The 23,456-nt window shown below is 44.4% G+C and overlaps 1 protein-coding gene across 3 annotated transcripts in view; it reads right to left on the bottom strand.

Moving 5' to 3' along the window:
• Positions 1-23,456, bottom strand: part of TMEM242 (transmembrane protein 242) — a 564,077-nt gene that overhangs the window by 281,322 nt on the left and 259,299 nt on the right. For all 3 annotated transcript variants that reach the window (XM_069769395.1, XM_069769394.1, XM_069769393.1), the window contains exon 3: positions 16,805-16,942. In XM_069769395.1, the coding sequence (XP_069625496.1) occupies positions 16,805-16,942 (138 nt within the window). The remainder of the gene's footprint in view (positions 1-16,804; positions 16,943-23,456) is intronic.

The raw sequence follows: 23,456 nt of genomic DNA on the forward strand, positions 1-23,456 counted from the left end.
AAGCGTGTCATACCGGAAGAGGATGGCCTACAAGAGGACGCCGAGTATCTGGGAAATGTAGTTTTAGATGGCCGGAAAAACCGGAAGTGCGTCATATAGAATGACGCGAATCAGCACAGTGGAGGGGCGGGATTACCCGCAGGGCATGGCCTAAGTACACGGCCTACAAAAGGACGCCGAGTGTTCTGGGAATAGTAGTTTAGGCGGCCGGAAATACCGGAAGTGCGTCATCGAGAATGACGCGAATCAGCACAGTAGAGGGGCAGGATTGCCCGCAGGGCCAATAGCCAGAATACATGTACTAGGAGGGAATAGCTAGAGAGAATAGCAAAGAACTATAGGAGAAGTAGTTCAGGGAACGGCCCGATGTAAGTGCCTAAGAGATGATAAAGGTCTCATGAATATAACGCTATTGTGGCCATAAATACCGGGGCATAAATACAGAAGCTGATAGGAGGGGGCTATGTGTGCATAGAGCATATGTAAATGTAAATATACACAATACAAATTTGAGAGGGTAGCATATAAATATGAACATCTGTGCAGCCGGGTAGGGAACAAAGGAAGGGAAAAATCCAGGGAGGGGAAGGAGGCAGGCAGTGACTTGCATGATGGGTATCAGTAAAGACGACTCTGTAGAGAGAAATAAACACATTAGTATATGACGTATATAAATAAATCACTGTATGACCCAATGAGTGACCTTAATATGAGATATCAAAGTAATATAGACGGTCTTAAATGAAAGCCAATGAGTCATAATCTCTATTTAAACCTCTAGGAGCCAGGGTTTGCAACTCGTGAATCCAATATGCCTCCTTCTTCTTCAGGAGGTGGATCCTATTACCACCCCGTCTTTGTACTGGGATGTGTTCCAAAATCTGGAACCTGAGTTGTGATATATTATGACCCTTGGCAGAAAAATGGGATGGAAGTGGCAGTAATAAATTTTGACAACGAATAGTAGATTTGTGTTTGGAAATGCGGGATCTAATGGGCTGAGTTGTCTCACCAATATATAGAAGGCCACATGGGCATTTGATAGCATAGATCACAAATGACGATTCGCAGGTGAAGTAACCTTTAATTCTATATCTCTTACCAGAGTGGGGGTGATGAAAGACGTCTCCCTTAATAACACTATTGCATTGATTGCAGTGCAGGCATGGGAAGGTGCCACATCTAGGTTTGTCAAGGAAGCGTTGTGTCTTATCCTTTAGCCCATTAGATCCCGCATTTCCAAACACAAATCTACTATTCGTTGTCAAAATTTATTACTGCCACTTCCATCCCATTTTTCTGCCAAGGGTCATAATATATCACAACTCAGGTTCCAGATTTTGGAACACATCCCAGTACAAAGACGGGGTGGTAATAGGATCCACCTCCTGAAGAAGAAGGAGGCATATTGGATTCACGAGTTGCAAACCCTGGCTCCTAGAGGTTTAAATAGAGATTATGACTCATTGGCTTTCATTTAAGACCGTCTATATTACTTTGATATCTCATATTAAGGTCACTCATTGGGTCATACAGTGATTTATTTATATACGTCATATACTAATGTGTTTATTTCTCTCTACAGAGTCGTCTTTACTGATACCCATCATGCAAGTCACTGCCTGCCTCCTTCCCCTCCCTGGATTTTTCCCTTCCTTTGTTCCCTACCCGGCTGCACAGATGTTCATATTTATATGCTACCCTCTCAAATTTGTATTGTGTATATTTACATTTACATATGCTCTATGCACACATAGCCCCCTCCTATCAGCTTCTGTATTTATGCCCCGGTATTTATGGCCACAATAGCGTTATATTCATGAGACCTTTATCATCTCTTAGGCACTTACATCGGGCCGTTCCCTGAACTACTTCTCCTATAGTTCTTTGCTATTCTCTCTAGCTATTCCCTCCTAGTACATGTATTCTGGCTATTGGCCCTGCGGGCAATCCCGCCCCTCTACTGTGCTGATTCGCGTCATTCTCGATGACGCACTTCCGGTATTTCCGGCCGCCTAAACTACTATTCCCAGAACACTCGGCGTCCTTTTGTAGGCCGTGTACTTAGGCCATGCCCTGCGGGTAATCCCGCCCCTCCACTGTGCTGATTCGCGTCATTCTATATGACGCACTTCCGGTTTTTCCGGCCATCTAAAACTACATTTCCCAGATACTCGGCGTCCTCTTGTAGGCCATCCTCTTCCGGTATGACACGCTTCTTCCGGTTCTCGATCTAGCTGATAGTCCCGCCCTGTCACTATTTATGCCGGTCATTTTAGGCATGGGGTATTCAACCAGCGGTGGATACCGCGTTGATGTACTCCCTCTGCCTATCTAATACCGGTAAGCTACATATCTTCTTCTGCCTCTCTGTTTTAATGGGACACCGCTTATACTTTGCTATTGTCTAGGAGCACACCTGCGCTGACAACTCTATATGGCAACTGCTCCATGTACCTCCGTGCATTAAATCATCGCTGCTCCTGTTCTTTGTGGTTTAGACCACCGCACTTTAAGGTTAGAAGTATAGTATATCTATATTCCTTTAGAATCGCTCATTCTTATGGCCACATTACTATAGTATGTTTTTTTCTCTCCCTATGTTTAGTTAAACCTTTGGATTTCATTCCTATTGCACCTGCATTCTCTGAGTGTTCCTTTCTAAAACATTCATTATAGGTGAGAGTCCATCTTTTCTCCTAATATCTCTGGGGTATTGCTCCATTTTGTCATTACTTATACCTCTTATGCAATTTTGCATTTTTCTATTAGACTATCTACATACCCAGTGTGGATAAAAAACATATACTTCTATGTCATTTGTTCGGTTAGTGTTATTTACGCTCTCTCTTCCTTTTATTAATATGGCACAAATTATCCTTTTACTAATTTAATTATATTGGCTTTTCTCTCAGAGGTCATAGAAATAAAATTCTGTCATAGGAGCCTCTCCACATATACTAGTGCCTTATATACATCTACACACCAGCAGTCGGGTATGTAAAAATGTTACCTCTTCCCATCCTCTTTTCCCTTCCTTCCAACCCATCACATATTCACTTTATGAGATTTACCTTGTTATTTATTTTGACATTATATTGTCACATTTTGTTATATTTGTACAGTTCTACTGAAGAAGGTCTGATTGTTTGACCGAAACGTTTATTTTTGCTGGGCTGCTACTCAAGTAATAAAATTGTTTTCTTTATTATCACTATCCACCAAGTTGAGTGCCAAGTTATTTACTTACACCTCTAACCATAATCCCAACCATAAATGTAATCCAAATCCTAACCCTAACTTCAGCCCCAACCCTAACTTTAGCCTCAACCCTAACCCTAACTTTAGCCCTAACCCTATCTTTAGCCCTAACCCTAATGGGAAAATAGAAATAAATACATTTTTTTTTATTATTTTCCCTAACTAATGTGGTGATAAAGGGGGGTTTGATTTACTATTTACAGCGGGTTTTTAGGGTTTGGCATCTGTCACACACTAAAAGACGCTTTTTATTGCAAAAAATAGCTTTTGCATTACCACATTTTTAGAGCTATAATTTTTCCATATTTTTGTCCACAAACTCATGTGAGGTCTTGTTTTTTGCTGGGCGAGTTTTTATTGGTACCATTTTTGGGCACATGAAATTTTTTGATCGCTTTTTATTCCGATTTTTGTTAGGGAGAATGAACAAAAACCAGCAATCCATTAATTTTTTTGGGGGGGGGGGGGTTGGGGGGGCATTTATACCTTTTTGTGTTTGGTGAAATTGATTAAGCAGTTTTATTCTTCGGGTCAGTACGATTACAGCGATACCTAATTTATATAATTTTTTAGGTTTGGCGGTTTTATCCAATAAAGGCTATTTTATAGAAAAAATAATTATTTTTGCATAGCTTTATTCCGAGGGCTATAACTTTTTTTAATTTTTCACTGATAATGCTGTATGGCAGCCTGTTTTTTTGTGGAACAAGATGATGTTTTCAGCGGTACCATGTTTATTTATATCAGTCTTTTTAATCGCGTGTTATTCCACTTTTTGTTCAGCAGTATGATAAAGCATTTTTTTTTGCCTTTTTTACAATATTCACTGAAGGGGTTAAAAAGTGGGACAGTTTTATAGGTCGGGTCTTTACGGACACGGCAATACTAAATATGTGTACTTTTATTGTTTTTTTAATTTACATAAAGGAATGTATTTATTGGAACAATATATGTATGTTTTTTTCTTTATTAAGGAATTTTTTTTTCACATGTTAATATTTTTTCTTTTACTTTGTCCCAGGGTGGGACATTATTGTATAGTGTCAGATCGCTGATCTGACATTTGCAAAGCGCTGTGTCAGATCAGCAATCTGACAGGCAGTGCAGGAAGCTTGCTGGCTGAGAGCAGGCGCTTGCAAGCCACCTCCCTGCAGGACCCGGAAGGACCTCTGCGGCCATCTTGGATCCGGGGCCTGCAGGGAGGGTCTCAAGGAAGCACACAGGGAGCCCCCTCCCTGCACGATGCTTCCTTATGCCGGCAGAACACTGCGATCATGTGTGATCGCAGTGTAACGGGAGTTACTGTGCCTGTAGCAGTCCGTGACAGCTCCTGGCACATAGTGCCGGATGTCAGCTGTAATAATGATCGACTATGATGTACTATCCCGTCCCTGAGAATTAAGTCCCAGGTCACCTCGATGGGATAGTACGTCAGATGGCAGAAAGGGGTTAATACCCAGCAGAGGGAAAGCCGACAGCTGAGGGCAGATGTTAATATTCTGGGAAGGAGTCAATAGGCATAAAAGTTCCCAAGCTATTAATATCAGTTCACAGCTGTTTGCTTAGCCTTTACTGGCTAGTTTACAGGGAAACCCTAGAAAAAATTGACATGGGGTTACCGTATAAAATAGAACCAGGAAAGGCTAGGCAGACAGCAGTCATATTAATAGCCTGGGAATGGGCCATGGATATTGGCACCCTGCCAGACAAAAAACATCAGCTCTCAGCCATTCTATTCCAGAAATGGCACATCTTATAGCTGTGCCAATTCTGGCACTTAGACTCGCTCTTCCTACTTGCCATGTAGCAGTGGCAAGTGGGGTTCATATTTTGGGGTTGATATCTCCTTTGTTGTTGTGAATTCTGTTATCGAACTCCCTCCTGTGGTCATGAATGGTACTTCGGCGAGTTCTGTCCATGGACTCCCTCTGGTGGCTGTGAATGGAGCTGCTGCTTCTGAGGTTCCTTCCACAGGTGTCTCAGTTTTTTCTTTGGCTGGCTGCTCTATTTAACTCCACTCAGATCGTTACTCCATGCCAGCTGTCAATGTTCTTGTACTGGTTCAGTTCGGTCTTGGATCTTTCTGGTGACCTGTCTACTCCAGCAGAAGCTAAGTCCCTGCTAGTTTATTATTTGTTCATTGTTTTCTTGTCCAGCTTGCTATCATGATGCTGCCGTGCTAGCTGGAAGCTCTGGGATGCAGAGTGGCACCTCCGCACCGTGAGTCGGTGCGGAGGTCTTTTTGCACACTCTGCGTGGTCTTTTTGTAGTTTTTTGTGCTGACCGCAAAGATACCTTTCCTATCCTCAATCTGTTTAGTAAGTCTGGCCTCCCTTTGCTGAAACCTGTTTCATTTCTGTGTTTGTGACTTTCATCTTAACTCACAGTCAATATATGTGGGGGGCTTCCTTTTCCTTTGGGGAATTTCTCTGAGGCAAGGTAGGCTTTATTTTCTATCTCTAGGGCCAGTTAGCTCTTAGGCTGTGAAGAGGCGTCTAGGGAGAGTCAGGAACGCTCCACGGCTATTTCTAGTGTGTGTGATAGGATTAGGAGTTGCGGTCAGCAGAGCTCCCACTTCCCAGAGCTTGTCCTTTGTTAGTTTAACCATCAGGTCTTTTCGGGTGCTCCTAACCACCAGGTCCATAACAGTACAGCTGGCCCCAAAGTAATAATGCATCTTAATAGAGGGATAAGAGAAGTTCTGAGACCATTTTTTTTTCTCTGCAGCGTGTTTTGTCTTTCTTTTCCCCTTAACCTCTGGGTGGTTCAGGACACAGGTGTAGATATGGACATTCAAGGTCTGTCCTCTTGTGTGGATCATCTCACTGCAAGGGTACAAAACATTCAAGATTTTGTGGTTCAGAATCCGATGTTAGACCTAGAATTCCTATTCCTGATTTGTTTTCTGGGGATAGATCTAGGTTCCTGAATTTCAAAAATAATTGTAAACTGTTTCTTGCTTTGAAACCCCGCTCCTCTGGTGACCCCGTTCAACAAGTAAAAATCATTATTTCTTTGTTGCGTGGTGACCCTCAAGACTGGGCATTTTCCCTTGCGCCAGGAGATCCTGCATTGCGTGATGTAGATGCGTTTTTTCTGGCGCTTGGATTGCTTTCTGATGAACCAAATTCAGTGGATCAGGCAGAGAAAATCTTGCTGGCTTTGCGTCAGGGTCAGGATGAGGCGGAGGTATATTGTCAGAAGTTTAGAAAGTGGTCTGTGCTTACTCAGTGGAATGAGTGTGCCCTGGCGGCAATTTTCAGAAAGGGTCTTTCTGAAGCCCTTAAGGATGTCATGGTGGGATTTCCCACACCTGCTGGTCTGAATGAGTCTATGTCCTTGGCCATTCAGATCGATCGGCGCCTGCACCATTTGGCGGTATTCTCTGAGCATAGGCCTGAGCCTATGCAATGTGATAGGACTTTGACCAGAGCTGAACGGCAAGAACACAGACGTCGGAATGGGCTGTGATTTTACTGTGGTGATTCCACTCATGCTATCTCCGATTGTCCTAAGCGCACTAAGCGGTTCGCTAGGTCTGCCACCATTGGTACGGTACAGTCTAAATTTCTTTTGTCCGTTACTCTGATTTGCTCTTTGTCGTCCTATTCTGTTATGGCATTTGTGGATTCAGACGCTGCCCTGAATTTGATGGACTTGGAGTATGCTAGGCGCTGTGGTTTTTTCTTGGAGCCCTTGCAGTATCCTATTCCATTGAGAGGAATTGATGCTACGCCTTTGGCCAAGAATAAGCCTCAGTACTGGACTCATTTGACCATGTGCATGGCTCCTGCACATCAGGAGGATATTCGCATTTTGGTGTTGCATAATCTGCATGATGTGGTCGTTTTGGGGTTGCCTTGACTACAGGTCCATAATCCAGTTTTGGATTGGAAATCTATGTCTGTGTCCAGCTGGGGTTGTCAAGGGGTACATGGTGATGTTCCATTGTTGTCAATTTCGCCTTCCGCTCCTTCTGAAGTCCCTGAATTTTTGTCAGATTATCGGGATGTATTTGATGAGCCCAAATCCAGTGCCCTACCTCCCCATAGGGATTGCGATTGTGCTATTAATTTGATTCCTGGTAGTAAGTTTGCTAAGGGCCGACTGTTCAATTTATCTGTGCCAGAGCACGCCGCTATGCGGAGTTATATAAAGGAATCCTTGGAGAAAGGTCATATTCGCCCGTCGTCATCACCGTTGGGAGCAGGGTTCTTTTTTGTGGCCAAGAAGGATGGTTCTTTGAGACCTTGTATTGATTACCGCCTTCTTAATAAGATCACAGTCAAATTTCAGTACCCTTTGCCGCTGCTGTCTAATTTGTTTGCTCGGATTAAGGGGGCTAGTTGGTTCACCAAGATAGATCTTCGAGGGGCGTATAATCTTGTGCGTATTAAACAGGGCGATGAATGGAAAACAGCATTTAATACGCCCGAGGGCCATTTTGAGTACCTGGTTATGCCATTCGGGCTTTCTAATGCTCCATCTGCATTTCAGTCCTTTATGCATGACATCTTCCGAGAGTACCTGGATAGATTCATGATTGTATATTTGGATGATATTTTGGTCTTTTCGGATGATTGGGAGTTTCATGTAAAGCAGGTCAGAATGGTGTTCCAGGTCCTTCGTGCGAATTTCTTGTTTGTGAAGGGGTCAAAGTGTCTCTTTGGAAATCAGAAGGTTTCATTTTTGGGGTTCATTTTTTCCCCTTCTACTATCGAGATGGACCCTGTTAAAGTTCAGGCCATTTATGATTGGACTCAGCCGACATCTGTGAAGAGCCTGCAGAAGTTCCTGGGGTTTGCTAATTTTTACCGTCGCTTCATCGCTAATTTTTCTAGTGTTGCTAAACCGTTGACTGATTTGACCAAGAAAGGTGCTGATGTTGTCAATTGGTCCTCTGCGCTGTAGAGGCTTTTCAAGAGTTGAAGCGTCGTTTTTCTTCTGCCCTTGTGTTGTGTCAGCCAGATGTTTCGCTCCCGTTTCAGGTCGAGGTTGATGCTTCTGAGATTAGAGCAGGGGCTGTTTTGTCGCAAAGAAGTTCTTATGGCTCGGTGATGAAACCATGTGCCTTCTTTTCTAGAAAGTTCTCGCCTGCTGAGCGCAATTATGATGTTGGCAATCGAGAGTTGTTGGCCATGAAGTGGGCATTCGAGGAGTGGCGACATTGGCTTGAAGGAGCCAAGCATCGCGTGGTGGTTTTGACGGATCACAAGAATTTGACTTATCTCGAGTCTGCCAAACGGTTGAATCCTAGACAGGCTCGATGGTCGCTGTTTTTCTACCGTTTTGATTTTGTGGTTTCGTACCTTCCAGGCTCTAAGAATGTGAAGGCTGATGCCCTGTCAAGGAGTTTTGTGCCTGACTCTCTGGGTGTTCCTGAGCCGGCGGGTATTCTCAAAGAGGGGGTAATTTTGTCTGCCAACTCCCCTGATTTGCAGCGGGTGCTGCAGAAGTTTCAGGCTGATGGACCTGACCGCTGTCCAGCGGAGAAACTGTTTGTCCCTGATAGATAGACTAGTAAAGTTATCTCTGAGGTTCATTGTTCGGTGTTGGCTGGTCATCCTGGAATCTTTGGTACCAGAGATTTGGTGGCTAGATCCTTTTGGTGGCCTTCTTTGTCACGGGATGTGCGTTCTTTTGTGCAGTCCTGTGGGACTTGTGCTTGGGCTAAGCCCTGCTGTTCTCCTGCCAGTGGGTTGCTTTTGCCCTTGCCAGTCCCGAAGAGGCCCTGGATGCATATTTCCATGGATTTTATTTCAGATCTCCCTGTCTCTCAGAGGATGTCGGTCATTTGGTTGGTTTGTGATCGCTTCTCTAAGATGGTCCATTTGGTACCCTTGTCTAAGTTGCCTTCTTCCTCTGATTTGGTGCCATTGTTTTTCCAGCATGTGGTTCGTTTGCATGGCATTCCAGAGAACATCGTCTCGGACAGAGGTTCCCAGTTTGTTTCGAGGTTTTGGCGGTCCTTTTGTGCTAAGATGGGCATTGATTTGTCTTTATCTTCGGCTTTCCATCCTCAGACAAATGGCCAAACCGAACGAACTAATCAGACTTTGGAAACACATCTGAGATGCTTTGTTTCTACTGATCAGGATGATTGGGTATCCTTCTTGCCTTTGGCCGAGTTCGCCCTTAATAAATCAGGCCAGCTCGGCTACTTTGGTTTCGCCGTTTTTCTGTAATTCTGGTTTTCATCCTCGTTTCTCTTCAGGGCAGGTTGAGCCTTCGGACTGTCCTGGTGTGGATAGTGTGGTGGACAGGTTGCAGCAGATTTGGACTCATGTGGTGGACAATTTGACATTGTCCCAGGAGAAGGCTCAACATTTCGCTAACCGCCGGCGCTGTGTTGGTCCCCGACTTCGTGTTGGGGATTTGGTTTGGTTGTCGTCTCGTTATGTTCCTATGAAGGTTTCCTCTCCTAAGTTTAAGCCTCGTTTCATTGGTCCGTATAAGATTTGTGAAGTTCTCAATCCTGTGTCATTTCGTTTGGCCCTTCCAGCTTCTTTTGCCATCCATAATGTGTTCCATAGGTCGTTGTTGCGGAGATACGTGGCGCCTATGGGTCCCTCCGTTGATCCTCCTGCCCCGGTGTTGGTCGAGGGGGAGTTGGAGTATGTGGTGGAGAAGATTTTGGATTCTCGTATTTCGAGACGGAAACTCCAGTACCTGATCAAGTGGAAGGGTTATGGTCAGGAAGATAATTCCTGGGTTTTTGCATCTGATGTTCATGCTGCCGATCTAGTTCGTGCCTTTCATTTGGCTCGTCCTAATCGACCTGGGGGCTCTGGTGAGGGTTCGGTGACCCCTCCTCAAGGGGGGGGTACTGTTGTGAATTCTGTTATCGAACTCCCTCCTGTGGTCATGAATGGTACTTCGGCGAGTTCTGTCCATGGACTTCCTCTGGTGGCTGTGAGTGGAGCTGCTGCTTCTGAGGTTCCTTCCACAGGTGTCTCAGTTTTTTCTTTGGCTGGCTGCTCTTTTTAACTCCACTCAGATCGTTACTCCATGCCAGCTGTCAATGTTCTTGTACTGGTTCAGTTCGGTCTTGGATCTTTCTGGTGACCTGTCTACTCCAGCAGAAGCTAAGTCCCTGCTAGTTTATTATTTGTTCATTGTTTTCTTGTCCAGCTTGCTATCATGATGCTGCCGTGCTAGCTGGAAGCTCTGGGATGCAGAGTGGCACCTCCGCACCGTGAGTCGGTGCGGAGGTCTTTTTGCACACTCTGCGTGGTCTTTTTGTAGTTTTTTGTGCTGACCGCAAAGTTACCTTTCCTATCCTCAGTCTGTTTAGTAAGTCTGGCCTCCCTTTGCTGAAACCTGTTTCATTTCTGTGTTTGTGACTTTCATCTTAACTCACAGTCAATATATGTGGGGGGCTTCCTTTTCCTTTGGGGAATTTCTCTGAGGCAAGGTAGGCTTTATTTTCTATCTCTAGGGCTAGTTAGCTCTTAGGCTGTGAAGAGGCGTCTAGGGAGAGTCAGGAACGCTCCACGGCTATTTCTAGTGTGTGTGATAGGATTAGGGGTTGCGGTCAGCAGAGCTCCCACTTCCCAGAGCTTGTCCTTTGTTAGTTTAACCATCAGGTCTTTTCGGGTGCTCCTAATCACCAGGTCCATAACACTTTGTATTGCCAGGTTACATCAAGTCCACAGGTTAGTAATGGAGAGGCGTTTATAAGAAACCTGTAGTGCCTTGCGAAAGTATTCGGCCCCCTGGAACCTTTCAACCTTTTCCCACATAACATGCTTCAAACAAAGATACCAAATGTAATTTTTTGGTGAAGAATCAACAAGTGGAACACAATTGTAAAGCTGAACAAAATGTATTGGTTATTCTCAATTTTTGTGGAAATTCAAAAACTGAAAAGTAGGGCGTGCAATATTATTTGACCCCTTAACTTAATACTTTGTTGCGCTACCTTTTGCTGCGATTACAGCTGAAAGTCGCTTGGGGTATGTCTCTATCATTTTTGTACATCGAGAAACTGAAATTCTTGCCCATTCTTCCTTGGGAAACCGCTTGAGCTCAGTGAGGTTTGATGGAGAATGTTTGTGAACAGCAGTTTTCAGCTCTTTCAACAGATTCTCGATTGGATTGAGGTCTGGACTTTGATTTAGCCATTCTAACACCTGTATACATTTATTTGTGAACCATTCCATTGTAGATTTTGCTTTATGCTTGGGATCATTGTCTTGTTGGAAGACAAATCTCCGTCCCAGTCTCAGGTCTTTTGCAGACACCAACAGGTTTTCTTCAAGAATGGTCCTGTATTTGGCTCTATCCATCTTCCCTGTCCCTGCTGAACAAAAGCAGTCCCAAACCATGATGCTGCCACCACCATTTTTGACAGTGGGGGTGGTGTGTTCAGGATGATGACCCGTGTTGCCTTTACGCCAAACATATCGTTTGGCATTGTTGCCAAAAAGTTAGATTTTGGCTTCATCTGACCAGAGCACCTTCTTCCACATGTTTGGTGTGTCTCCCAGGTGGCTTGTTGCAAACTTTATACGACACTTTTTATGGATATGTTTGAGAAATGGCTTTCTTCTTGCCACTATTCCATAAAGGCCAGATTTGTGCAGTGAACGACGGATTGTTGTCCTATGGACAGACTGTCCCACCTCAGCTGTAGATCTCTGCAGTTCATCCAGAGTGATCATGGGCCTCTTGGCTGAATCTCTGATCAGTCTTCTCCTTGTTTGAGATGAAAGTTTAGAGGGACAGCCGGGTCTTGGTAGATTTGCAGTGTATGATACTCCTTCCATTTCAATATGATCGCTTGCAGAGTGCTCCTTGGTTGGATGTTTAAAGTTTCAGAAATCATTTTGTATCCAAATCCAGCTTTGAACTTCTCTACAACTGTATCACGGACCTGCCTGTTGTGTTCCTTGGTCTTCATGATGCTCTCTGTGCTTCAAACAGAACCCTGAGAATATCACAGAGCAGGTGCATTTATACGGAGACTTGATTACACACAGGTGGATTATATTTATCATCATAAGGCATTTAGGACAACATTGGATCATTCAGAGATCCACAATGAACTTCTGGAGTGAGTTTCCAGCACTGAAAGTAAAGGAGCCGAATAATATTGCACGCCCCAGTTTTCAGTTTTTTAATTTCCACGAAAATTTTAAAATAACCAATACATTTCGTTCAACTTCACAATTGTGTTCCACTTGTTGTTGATTCTTCACCAAAAATTTACATTTGGTATCTTTATGTTTGAAGCATGATATGTAGGAAAAGGTTGAAAAGTTCCAGGGGGTCGAATACTTTCGCAAGGCACTGTATCCATTACTAACCCTATAGTTACATGGTAAATAAAGACACGGCCAGAATTAGTTCCTTTATTTGAAATAATCACACAGACTCCTTTATTGAATCTTGTCACGTGTAGAACAGTCACATCTGGAGATGTGACCGCTCTACCCGGCGATACACTGACAGGAGGTAATCGCTCCCGCAGTGTATCACTGAGAGTTCACCGGAATTCATTAGCTCTGATGCTCTCACTTACGGCACCGCTGTGTGAGAATTTTCTCAAGCAGCAGTGCTGCCAGTGAGAGCACTGAAGCTGATCAGCTGATGAATTCTGGAGAACCCTCGCGGCGACTCAGTGATACAATGAGGGAGCGATTACCTCCTGTCAGTGTATCGCCGGAGGCAGTGTCAGATCTCCTGTTATTAAATGGACTACGGCGGAAAGGTAAGTATACAGGGCCACCATTAGGGCATTACTACCCTGACTGGCGTATGGGGCCCATTGTGCAGAGGGGGCCCGCATTGGACCCCATCTCATCTGCTCACCGGGCCCCTACCGGCAGGCTAAACCGGGCCCTTAGCAGCGCAGGGGCAGTTTAACGCTATTGACGTGCAAGCCAGCGCCCACATATCAAAAGTTAACAGCCGCCAGCCAATCGGAGGCTGGCAGCTGATATCAGCCGCAGCGCGCACGTCACTGGCGTCTAACGTCATTGTCAGTCGCCGACGAGTGCGCGCTTCAGCTGCGTGGAGAGAGCTTCGCCCGCCGCAGGAGCGCAGCCAGGTAAGAACTTTTTTTATTATTTATTGAGAGCGGCGATCCGTGGGGCCCGGGGCAGACTGTGAGACACGGGGGCAGAATGCTGGACACGGGGGCAGAATGCTGGACACGGGGGCAGAATTCGAGACACAGGGGGCAGAATGGAGATACGGGCATGATTGGAGGCACAGGGGGCAGGATGAAAGACAAGGGCATGACTGGAGACAGAGGGGGCATGACTGGAGACAGATGGGGCAGGTATGGAGACAGATCGTGCAGGATCATGGGGTAGGATGGATACGATGGAGACAGATGGGGCAGGATGGGGAGATCATATGAGGCAGAATGGATACTCATGAGGGCAGGATGGGATTACATATGGCTGACGTCAGGAATGAGATGCATCGGGGCTAGGATGGGGAATATTATTACCATAGGGGCTAATGTTGTGAATTCTGTGGCAGAGTTCACTCCTGTGGTCACAAGTGGTACTTCGGCTGATTCTCTCTGGGAGCTTCCGTTTGTGGAGGAAAGTGGTACTGCAGCTTCTGAGTTTCCTCCCTCAGGTGATCTGGTGAGCTCGTTAGCTGCTTCTCTACTTAGCTCCACCTAATGCTTTGATCCATGCTTCCTGTCAATGTTCCAGTGTTGGACTTGTGTATCTCTGGATCATTCCTGTGGCCTGCTGCTCTGCATAGCCAAGTGCTTCTTTGCTATTTGTTGCTATTTTTTCTGTCCAGCTTGTCTATTTGTTTTGCTGGAAGCTCTGGGACGCAAGGGGTGTACATCCGTGCCATTAGTTCGGTACGGAGGGTCTTTTTGCCCCCTTTGCGTGGTTTTCCTTAGGGTTTTGTGTAGACCGCAAAGTTATCTTTCCTATCCTCGTTCTGTCTAGAATATCGGGCCTCACTTTGCTGAATCTATTTCATCCCTACGTTTGTCTCTTCATCTTACTCACAGTCATTATATGTGGGGGGCTGCCTTTTCCTTTGGGGTATTTCTCTGAGGCAAGGTAGGCTTATTTTTCTGTCTTCAGGCTAGTTAGTTTCTCAGGCTGTGCCGAGTTGCATAGGTAGCGTTAGGCGCAATCCACGGCTGCCTCTAGTTGTGTTTGGAGAGGATCAGGGATTGCGGTGTGCAGAGTTCCCATGTCTCAGAGCTCGTTCTATTATTTTGGGTTACTGTCAGATCACTGTATGTGCTCTGATCGCCATGTACATCGTGTTACTGAATTGCCTATCACAACAGGCTAATTAATGTATATTATTACTGCAGTGATGTATTTATTTTATTTTTTGAGTATACTGTTTTAAATAGGGGGGGGGGGCGGTCCTGTTACTGTGTAGAGTGACATTACGTCGCCTTTCTTCATGCGGTGTAAGGTAGAAGTTGGGAAAAATTAAGTAACATGTTCTGCAAGCGGAGCTCGAGATAACTGTATTATTTGCTGCAGAGATGAGCCCTGGCTGGAAGAAGTGATGGCGATCTGTGCTGGATGAAATAGACGTCACTGGTGAGTCAGTGTGTTACCTATACACTGACACTATATACCATATACAGAGATCCTGTGTATAATGTCACCAGTGATCACTGTATTACCTGTACACAGACACTGCATACTATGTACAGATCTCCTGTGTATAATGGCGCTGATGGTGATAGTATTGTGTATTTTTTTTAATTACTGATTAGTATTGTAGTATTCAGACACTATGTGGTGGTAATATGTGGTCTGGACATGGTGTTTCGGTATTTGTTCCTTGTATGCCCTATTTGGTCACTTTGTGGTGGTAATATGTGGTCTGGTCATGGTGTTGTGGTATTTTTTCTTTGCATGTGATATTATTCGGTCACTGGTGGTAATATGTGGCAGCTTCAAGGTAAAGGGACAGCGCTCCAGTCGGGTGTTTTAAGGTCCAAAAATCTTTATTCCAGCCATGATAAAAAGGTAACAGCAACGTTTCGACCGTACAATCGGTCTTTTTCAAGCATTGTACGGTCGAAACGTTGCTGTTACCGTTTTAGCATGGCTGGAATAAAGATTTTGGGACCTTAAAACACCCGACTGGAGCGCTGTCCCTTTACCTTGAAGCTGCTACGATATCCGGGAAGGGTTCCCTGGACATGGAACGAGCGCCCTATGAGAGTGAGTGCTGTCAGCCTTCCTTTACTTTATGTGGTGGTAATATGTGGTCTGGTCATGGTGTTGTGGTATTTGTTCCTTGTATGGGATATTATTCGATCACTGTGGTGGTAATATGTGGTCTGGTCATGGTGTAGTGGTATTTGTTCCTTGTATGTGATATTTTTGGTCATTTTAAAAATTGAAAAATAAATAAAAATATACCTAAATCGTATTGCATATTTTAACAAATATTTAATAGGTTACGGTAGAGTAGGCCCGGCCAAAAGTGTCTACCGTGTTATGGTGGGGGTTTAAAAAATCTTTTGGCCAAAACAAAAGCTGCTGTGTGTGTGATCTGGTGATGGGAACTGAAAATGTGTGATAGGTGAAAAGTTGAGTTTTTCCAAGAGAGAGCAGTGGGACTGTGGACAGTTTGAGTGGTGGAGCATGGAGGCAGGGCTGGGGTGGAGCGTGGGCGAAGTCTCAAGGGGGTCCCAAACATTTTGCCAGTATGGGGCCCCGAAATTTCTAGTGGCAGCCCTGTAAGTATATGTTGGTTTATTATTTTTGATTGCTTGCAGGAGACAACGGCGTTGGAGATTAGGTGTTTGGAGAGTATGTATGTGAGTATGCTGTCACGGTTATATGTGACAGCAGACATAGCCATGGTGGGAGTAGCAGTCCCTTCAGATGATGCCTGGGTACACACAGACACCCGCAAACAGACATGAATACACAGCCGCAGACACACGCTGACAGATGCACACACAGACACCCGCAGACAGACACAAACACACACCCGCAGACAGACACGAACATATTCTCCGATCACAGGTATTCTCCACCCACACACATATTCTCTGCCCACACACTCTTCCTTCTGACATCATTTCCTTTCAGCAGTGTTTTTGGTATGCAAATCCGCAAACCTTTTTACACCTGTGGTTTCACTGCCTCAATGTAAGTCAATGGGTGCAGAAACGCTGCAGATCCGCAGAAAGAATTGACATGCTGCACAAAATAAAATGCTGCGAATCAGGATGAAATTTTCCACAGCATGTGCACACCAGTTCTGGATTGCCATTGATTAACCTTGCTTGAGAGCAATTCTTTGCGGATTTGGTGCAATTTGGCACAGAATAAATGCTGCAGATCCACAACAAATCCGCAACGTGTGCACATAGCCTTAGTGATGAAATGCTGTGGTCTTCTGAACTCTGCAGCATTTGATTTCCATCTTTTTGGCTGTCCTTATTTGTAAGCTAAACAGAGACAGCAAAAAAGCCGGATGTGGCAAGCAAGCCACACTTTGACCAGGTTTGTCTTGAAACAGACATCTGGAGAGCTCCAAGTACAATATTTACCTTCCAACACCCAAGTTATATACTCACATTATGTACTCCTAGTGCTTTCCATACAGCAAAACTGAGAAATCCAACTCCACACAAGGCATAAATAGAGCCCCATCCTAAGGCCCTCAATGCAAGAGATGAACCACTTTCTGGCAAGGCAGCTGTTGCAGTTGATCCCTAAAGAAAATGAAACTGTCAGGAGAACTATTTCCATGTAACAATCCACAAAACCAAGAGCAAATACAATAAAATATAGATACCAAAATATGGAGTATCGTAGTCCTTGCTTAACACACTCATGTTGCCTTTTCTTGCAGTTTATTATTTTGGGCATTAGACTACGCTTATATTATACTAGATGTTAACATGACCTAATTGTTGCATTACACATCTCTATCAGTTCTTCGCAATTTCTATTTTCTGACTTATATGAGGACATGACAATGACACGTTATATAAATGACATTTTAAGTTACGGTATATATCCTACAAAAACATCTTAACATTCATTAAATCTTGTGGAACGTACAGTACTTTGGGGAAAATGAATACAGGCTTCTTACACCACTGTCTGTTGAAATAATATGTACCAAACACATAAAAAGGTACCCTCCTTAATAAATTTGATGCATTTTGGGATTTTTGTGTGCTTTACAAACTGAAAACACTGCCAGCTAGAAGTTTATTGTGAAAATAATAATTGAATTTTTTCTTCTTGGTTCGCAAATTGGATCAATCTCAGACAGGACTCCATTCATTTTCTAAAAGAGATATAAAATTTAAAGTGTACGTTTAGGTCCTACTCTGATTAGCCGAAGGCACAATATTTCTTTGTGCACCTGGGTAAAAAGCAGTCATCACGTTGAGAAGAGCAGAATAGTCTAATAACAGATGTTCAATGCTTTGCCTCAAGCACTGTTGATGTTTCACTCAAATTAGACTTGTCTTGTTTGGTGACTATATTTGCAATCTAGCTAGGTATTGGCATGATCAAAGAGTATATTTCCTCAAGCATACAGAATCATATTGTACTATATTGCCCTGTGGCATATTCTAAACATGTAATGCAAAAATAAAAAAAAATATTAACATATTTTATAGGCAAAGGAAGTGTGAAAGGGACAAGACTGTTTCTAAAACTAAAAATTTCAAAAGGTCATGTCATTTTAACACATTCTAGAAGATTATTAACTCCTTCCCTTCACTGCCAATTTTCACATCTGTTTTATATAATCTTTTAATATATTACTTTAAAAGAAATTAGTAGCCATTTTCCATCAATGGAGCAGTGCCTGAGTCAAAGGGTGACAGAAAGGATAGCTATCGGTCTAAAACCACTTAAGAGCGAACCTATCAGCAGGATTGTGCAAAGTAAACTCCACACAGTTTCAGTTCGGCGCTGTTATACTGATTAAAATGATACCTTGGTTGATTAAATCAGTCTTGTGGTTGTTATTCATTTTGAGTTTTGAGTTTATATGCTTGTGCTTCGGGGTGGGCCTGTGGGGGGGCTTTATGTGGTGCTCTGTTTAGCTATTCATAATGCAGACTGCTGACAAGTCACTGATCCCACAGTGATCTGCCCCCTAGTTTTTCTGGCAGTTGTGGACAAATTATTTTGGTCTACCTGACCGTGCATTTGTTTTTACAGAACCCCTGATTTTTACAGTTTAAACTCTGCTGACATTACTAATTCCTTGGATATCTTTTTGTATCCCTTTCCTGTTTTATACAGTTCAACTAGCTTTTCTCATAGATCTGTTGACAATTCTTTTGCTTTCCCCATGACTCACAATCCAGAAACATCAGTGGCTGGATGAAAGATGCAAGAGTCTGTCTGGATCCCAGAAACTCATTCAGCTTTTATGCACACACACTGATTACAAGCAAACAGGTCACAGGTGCGGATGTTACCATTAGTAGCCATTCAAACCCATTTGTGTCAACTTCTGTGCATGTTATCAGGCTAAAATTACCAAGGAATATGAACTTTTGATCAGGGTCATTTGGATGTTTTGGGTTGTCATTATGATTTAAAAAGAGAAAACACAGCAGTTTGATAATAAATGGCTTCACCCAACCACTAAACATGAGTGTAGATAAAGATTTGGTGCCATTATTCATATTCTCTGAAAAAATGAGTATTAGACCTACTGGTAAATCGGTTTCCGGGAGTCCATCCTGACAGCACCCTGGAGGACGTCCTCCTCCTCCTTGCAGGGACAGGAAAAACGCGAGAGGTTAAAAGGTCCCACTCCGCCCCCTTTCCTTTAGTGTTTTGACAAGTACTACACCATGGATAGATGCAAATTAAAATTCTTTATTAACCAAATCATATTACAGCATATGAAATAGTAGACACAGGGGGAAAAGTAACGGTGCTGTCAGGATGGACTCCTGGAAACCGAATTACTGGTAGGTCTAATATCCATTTTCCAGGACGTCCCCCTGACAGCACCATGGAGAATACAAAAAAAACTCCCTTGGGGTGGGATTACTGCTTGGAGAAATTATCTCCCAAATGACGTCTGCTGACCTGCTAACACGTCAAGTTTATTATGTTTACCGAATGTATTTACCCTGGCCCAGGTCGCGGCCTTGCATATCTGTTCTAAGGAAGCTCCTGCACGTTCAGCCCATGATGCTGAAATGGCCCTAGTAGAATGAGCTTTTATCCCTACTGGGCAGTCTATCCCTTCAGATGAATAGGCTTTAGAAATTACCATGTAATCCATCTAGCTATAGATGTTTTGGAAGCTTTTTTACCTCTATTTTTACCCCCAGAAAGGATAAATAGGTTAGGGTCCCTCCTCCAGGTACTAGTGGCCTCTAGATAGTCTATTACCGCTCGTTTAACATCCAAGGAGTGTAAAGACTGCTCCTTTGCATTTGAGGCGTTTTTGCAAGAGGAGGGTAAAATTATTTCCTGGTTCCGATTTTGTACTTATGCCATCTTGGGGATAAAAGATTGGTCTAGTTTTAAAATTACGTGGTCATCGCGGATTGTAGATACGGGTCTCTAATAGATAGAGCCTGAATCTCTCCCACTCTTTTAGCTGTCGTTATGGCCACTAGGAAAGCTGTTTACAAGTGCGAACTGAGATACGCAGGACCAGGTTTAAGTCCCAGGGGGAGTCAACTGCCTAATAGTGGGGTGCAATCTCTGGATGGCTTTAACAAACCTAATTACCTAAGGGTGAGAGGCCAAAGGGTAGTCCAAGTAAAGGTACCGTCACACTGGACGATATCGCTAGCGATCCGTGACGTTGCAGCATCCTGGCTAGCGATATCGTTCAGTTTGACACGCAGCAGCGATCAGGATCCTGCTGTGCCATCGTTGGTCGCTGCAGAAAGTCCAGAACTTTATTTCGTCGCTGGACTCCCTGCAGACATCGCTGAATCGGCGTGTGTGACGCCGATTCAGCGATGTCTTCACTGGTAACCAGGGTAAACATCGGGTTACTAAGCACAGGGCCGCGCTTAGTAACCCGATGTTTACCCTGGTTACCAGCGTAAAAGTAAAAAAAAACAAACACTACATACTTACCTTCAGCTGTCTGTCCCCGGCGCTCTGCTTCCTGACGTCACCGCTCTGCTTTCCGGCCGCTGTGCTCACAGTCAGTGCAGGAAGCAGAGCGCCGGGGAAGTTACTGGTTTCCTACTAGCTTGTATAGTGGAAATGACTTGATCCAATAAACCCTGGCCTTTCAAGATGTCCCTTTCAGGATGCATGCTGAAAGGTGCAGTCTTCCTGAGTTCTGATGTAAGACAGGACCCTGATGGATGATGTCCTTCCACAGAGGAAGCTTGATTGGGTTTTCTATAGCTATGGATCCCAGCAACGGGAACCAGCTTCTCTTCGGCCAAAATGGAACAATCAACAGAACTCTTGCCCTGTCTTCCTGGATTTTTATGAGTACCACCGAAATAAGAGCCAATGGGGGTAAGGCGTAGGAGTGTGGTTCGTCCCATGTCTGGCTTAGGGCATCGACTGCTTCTGGCATGTCTGAAAGATTCAGAGAAAGAATCTGGGCACCATTGAATTTTTTCTTGTGGCAAACAAATCTATTCTGGGAGTTCCAACGGTGGCACAATAGTTGGAAAACTTCTTGGTTTAGTTCCCATTCTGTCGAACAGACCTATCTTCTGCTCAGATAGTCGGCCAAGACATTTTGTGACCCTTCCAGGTGCACCGCTGTTATGGAAAGGACCGTATTCTCTGCCCCTACAAATATTGTGTGTGCTAGATCTTGTAGCTCTCTGTGTCTGGGACCTCCCTGGTGTCTCAGAAATGACACTGCTGTCATGTTGTCCGTTAAAATCTTCACATGCTTGTTCTTTAACCATGAACGGTTCCTTCTTAGGGTTTCCCAAACTGCATAAATTTCCCTGAAGTTTGATGACTTGTAGCTATTGTCTTTGGGCCACCTGCCCTGAAAGAAGTTTCCTTCTGGGTGCGCTCCCCATCCTCACTGACTGGTGTCTGTGGCGATTACCACACAAGGGGAAGGAATCCATGAGACACCTGTCCTTAGGTTGCGGAATTGGGTCGACCACAGTAATGATCTTCTCACTCCTCTTGGTATTCGCATTGGCCTGTCTAGAGACATCTGGCGGCGATCCCATACTGAGACTACTTGTCTCTGTAATGGTCTTGAGTGGGCCTGGGCCCACTTGACACAGGTGTTACACGCTGTCATTATTCCTAGAATTTTCATGGCTGATCTTATGGTAACTCGATGCTTCAGGAACTCTGTGATCATCTTCCTTACGGATTCCTGTTTTTCCCTTGGTAGAAAGGTTTTCTTGCAGGGAGAGTCCAGAAGCACTCCAAGGAATACCTTTCGAAACTCGGGCTTTAGGTGTGACTTCTTCTGATTGACCACCCAGCCAAGGTGTTCCATCACCGCAATGGTTTGATCTCTGTGTAGGAGTAAGGTCTCTATGGATCGGGCCACCAGGAGAAAATCGTCCAAATAAGTTATTATTTTAACTCCCTGGTTTCTTAGGTAGGCAACTACCTCTGCAACCAATTTTGTAAATATTCTGGGAGCCGAGGCCAAGCCGAATGGGAGGCATTGAAACTGGAGGTGGCAGGTGCGGTCGGGTAGGCTTACAGAGAATCTCAGAAGTTCCTGAGAAGTCGGATGGATCGGTACCTGATAATAAGCACTCTTCAGGTCGAGAGTGCACATCACTAAGTTTTTGTCTATGAGGTGGATGGTTGACCTTATAGATTCCATCCTGAACCTCTTGTATTTGACCCATACGATTAACGGTTTCAGGTTTATGATTGCACGCGTTTCCCCTGATGGTTTCGGGATTGAGAATAGAGATGAGTAGTGACCTCTTCCTATTTCTGATGAGGGAACCCGCACTATGACTTTGGAGCTGACTAGCTCCTGAAGGTCCGCAAACATTGAGGAATCGGCTGCAACGATGGTTGGTGTGATATATCTTTGGGGCAGGGGAGAGATAAGTTCTATTCTGTAGCCCTCTGATATTATATTTAAGACATTCGTTTTTGGTGATATGTCTCCAGTTGTTCACAAAAAGACTGAGCCTTCCCCCTATACCTATGGCGTCATTGCCTTCTAGGTCTAGATCCAAAAAGGGAATTTTTTTCCCCTTTTGCTCTGAGTATAGGTTCTTCTGTTAGATCTTCATTGCTCTCTATAATCAGGTTGTTTGCGAGGGGGCGGCCTTTTCCGAAAAGGCAGACATTTTTTAGGTTTCTCCTCAGGAAACCCTTTTCTACTATCAAACGCAAACTCTAAGATGTCATCTAAAGCCTGCCCAAATACCCTGGACCGAGAAGGGTATGGCACAATTTGTTTTTGGAGGCATTATCCCCTGACCAGGATTTAAGCCAAATAGCCCTACGAGTTGTGTTAGACAAAGAGCTGTTTCTGGCAGCGAATCTCACAGATTCGGCCGAAGTATCAGCCAGGAAGGCCATGGCTGATTTTATAATGGGAAGAGGAGAAATTATTTCAGCCCATGGGGTCTTATTAACTAAATGTTCTTCTAATTGCCCCATCCAGAAGAACATGGACCTGGCCACAGAAGTGGCAGATATATTAGTCCGTATCAGGGCTGCTGATGCTTCCCAAGCTCGGCGTATCCACCTTCCAGTCCATAGCATCTCTGAGGCTTGACGAGTCCTCAAAAGGAATGGATGTCTTCTTTGTGAATTTAGCTATGGGTACATCGACCTTAGGGATTTCTTCCCACATCTTGATGTCATCTGGGTCGAATGGTAGGCGGCCCTTAAACTCCCGGGACATCCATAGTCTACGTCCTGCTTCCTTCCATTCTTGTAATATCATGAGACGGATATGTTCGCTTACAGGGAACACTATCTACCTCTGAGATGTAAGACCTCCAAGCATTAGATGCTGCCTGGACTGTGGATGCAGGACCTCCTTCATCTGCATGGTATTTCTCACTGCCTGTACCAGGTCTTCCGTATCCTCCAGTGGAAAGAGATACTTTCTGTCCTGGTCCTGATCCTCTAGTTGAAGTTCACCTTCTTCTTGGTCTGAGCCCTTAAAGTCTAGGTCTCTTACGGCGCAGGCCTGGACTGGAAGAGTGCTGCTGTGATATAGTGGCTAAGGAAGCTTGCACTTCCTCGTGGATTAAACTCCTCATTTTAGACAGGAGGGATGGTTGTTCCTCTCGTACGACCTTG

The sequence above is a fragment of the Ranitomeya imitator genome, chromosome 5, assembly GCF_032444005.1.
Source record: "Ranitomeya imitator isolate aRanImi1 chromosome 5, aRanImi1.pri, whole genome shotgun sequence".
Classification (NCBI taxonomy): Eukaryota; Metazoa; Chordata; class Amphibia; order Anura; family Dendrobatidae; genus Ranitomeya; species Ranitomeya imitator.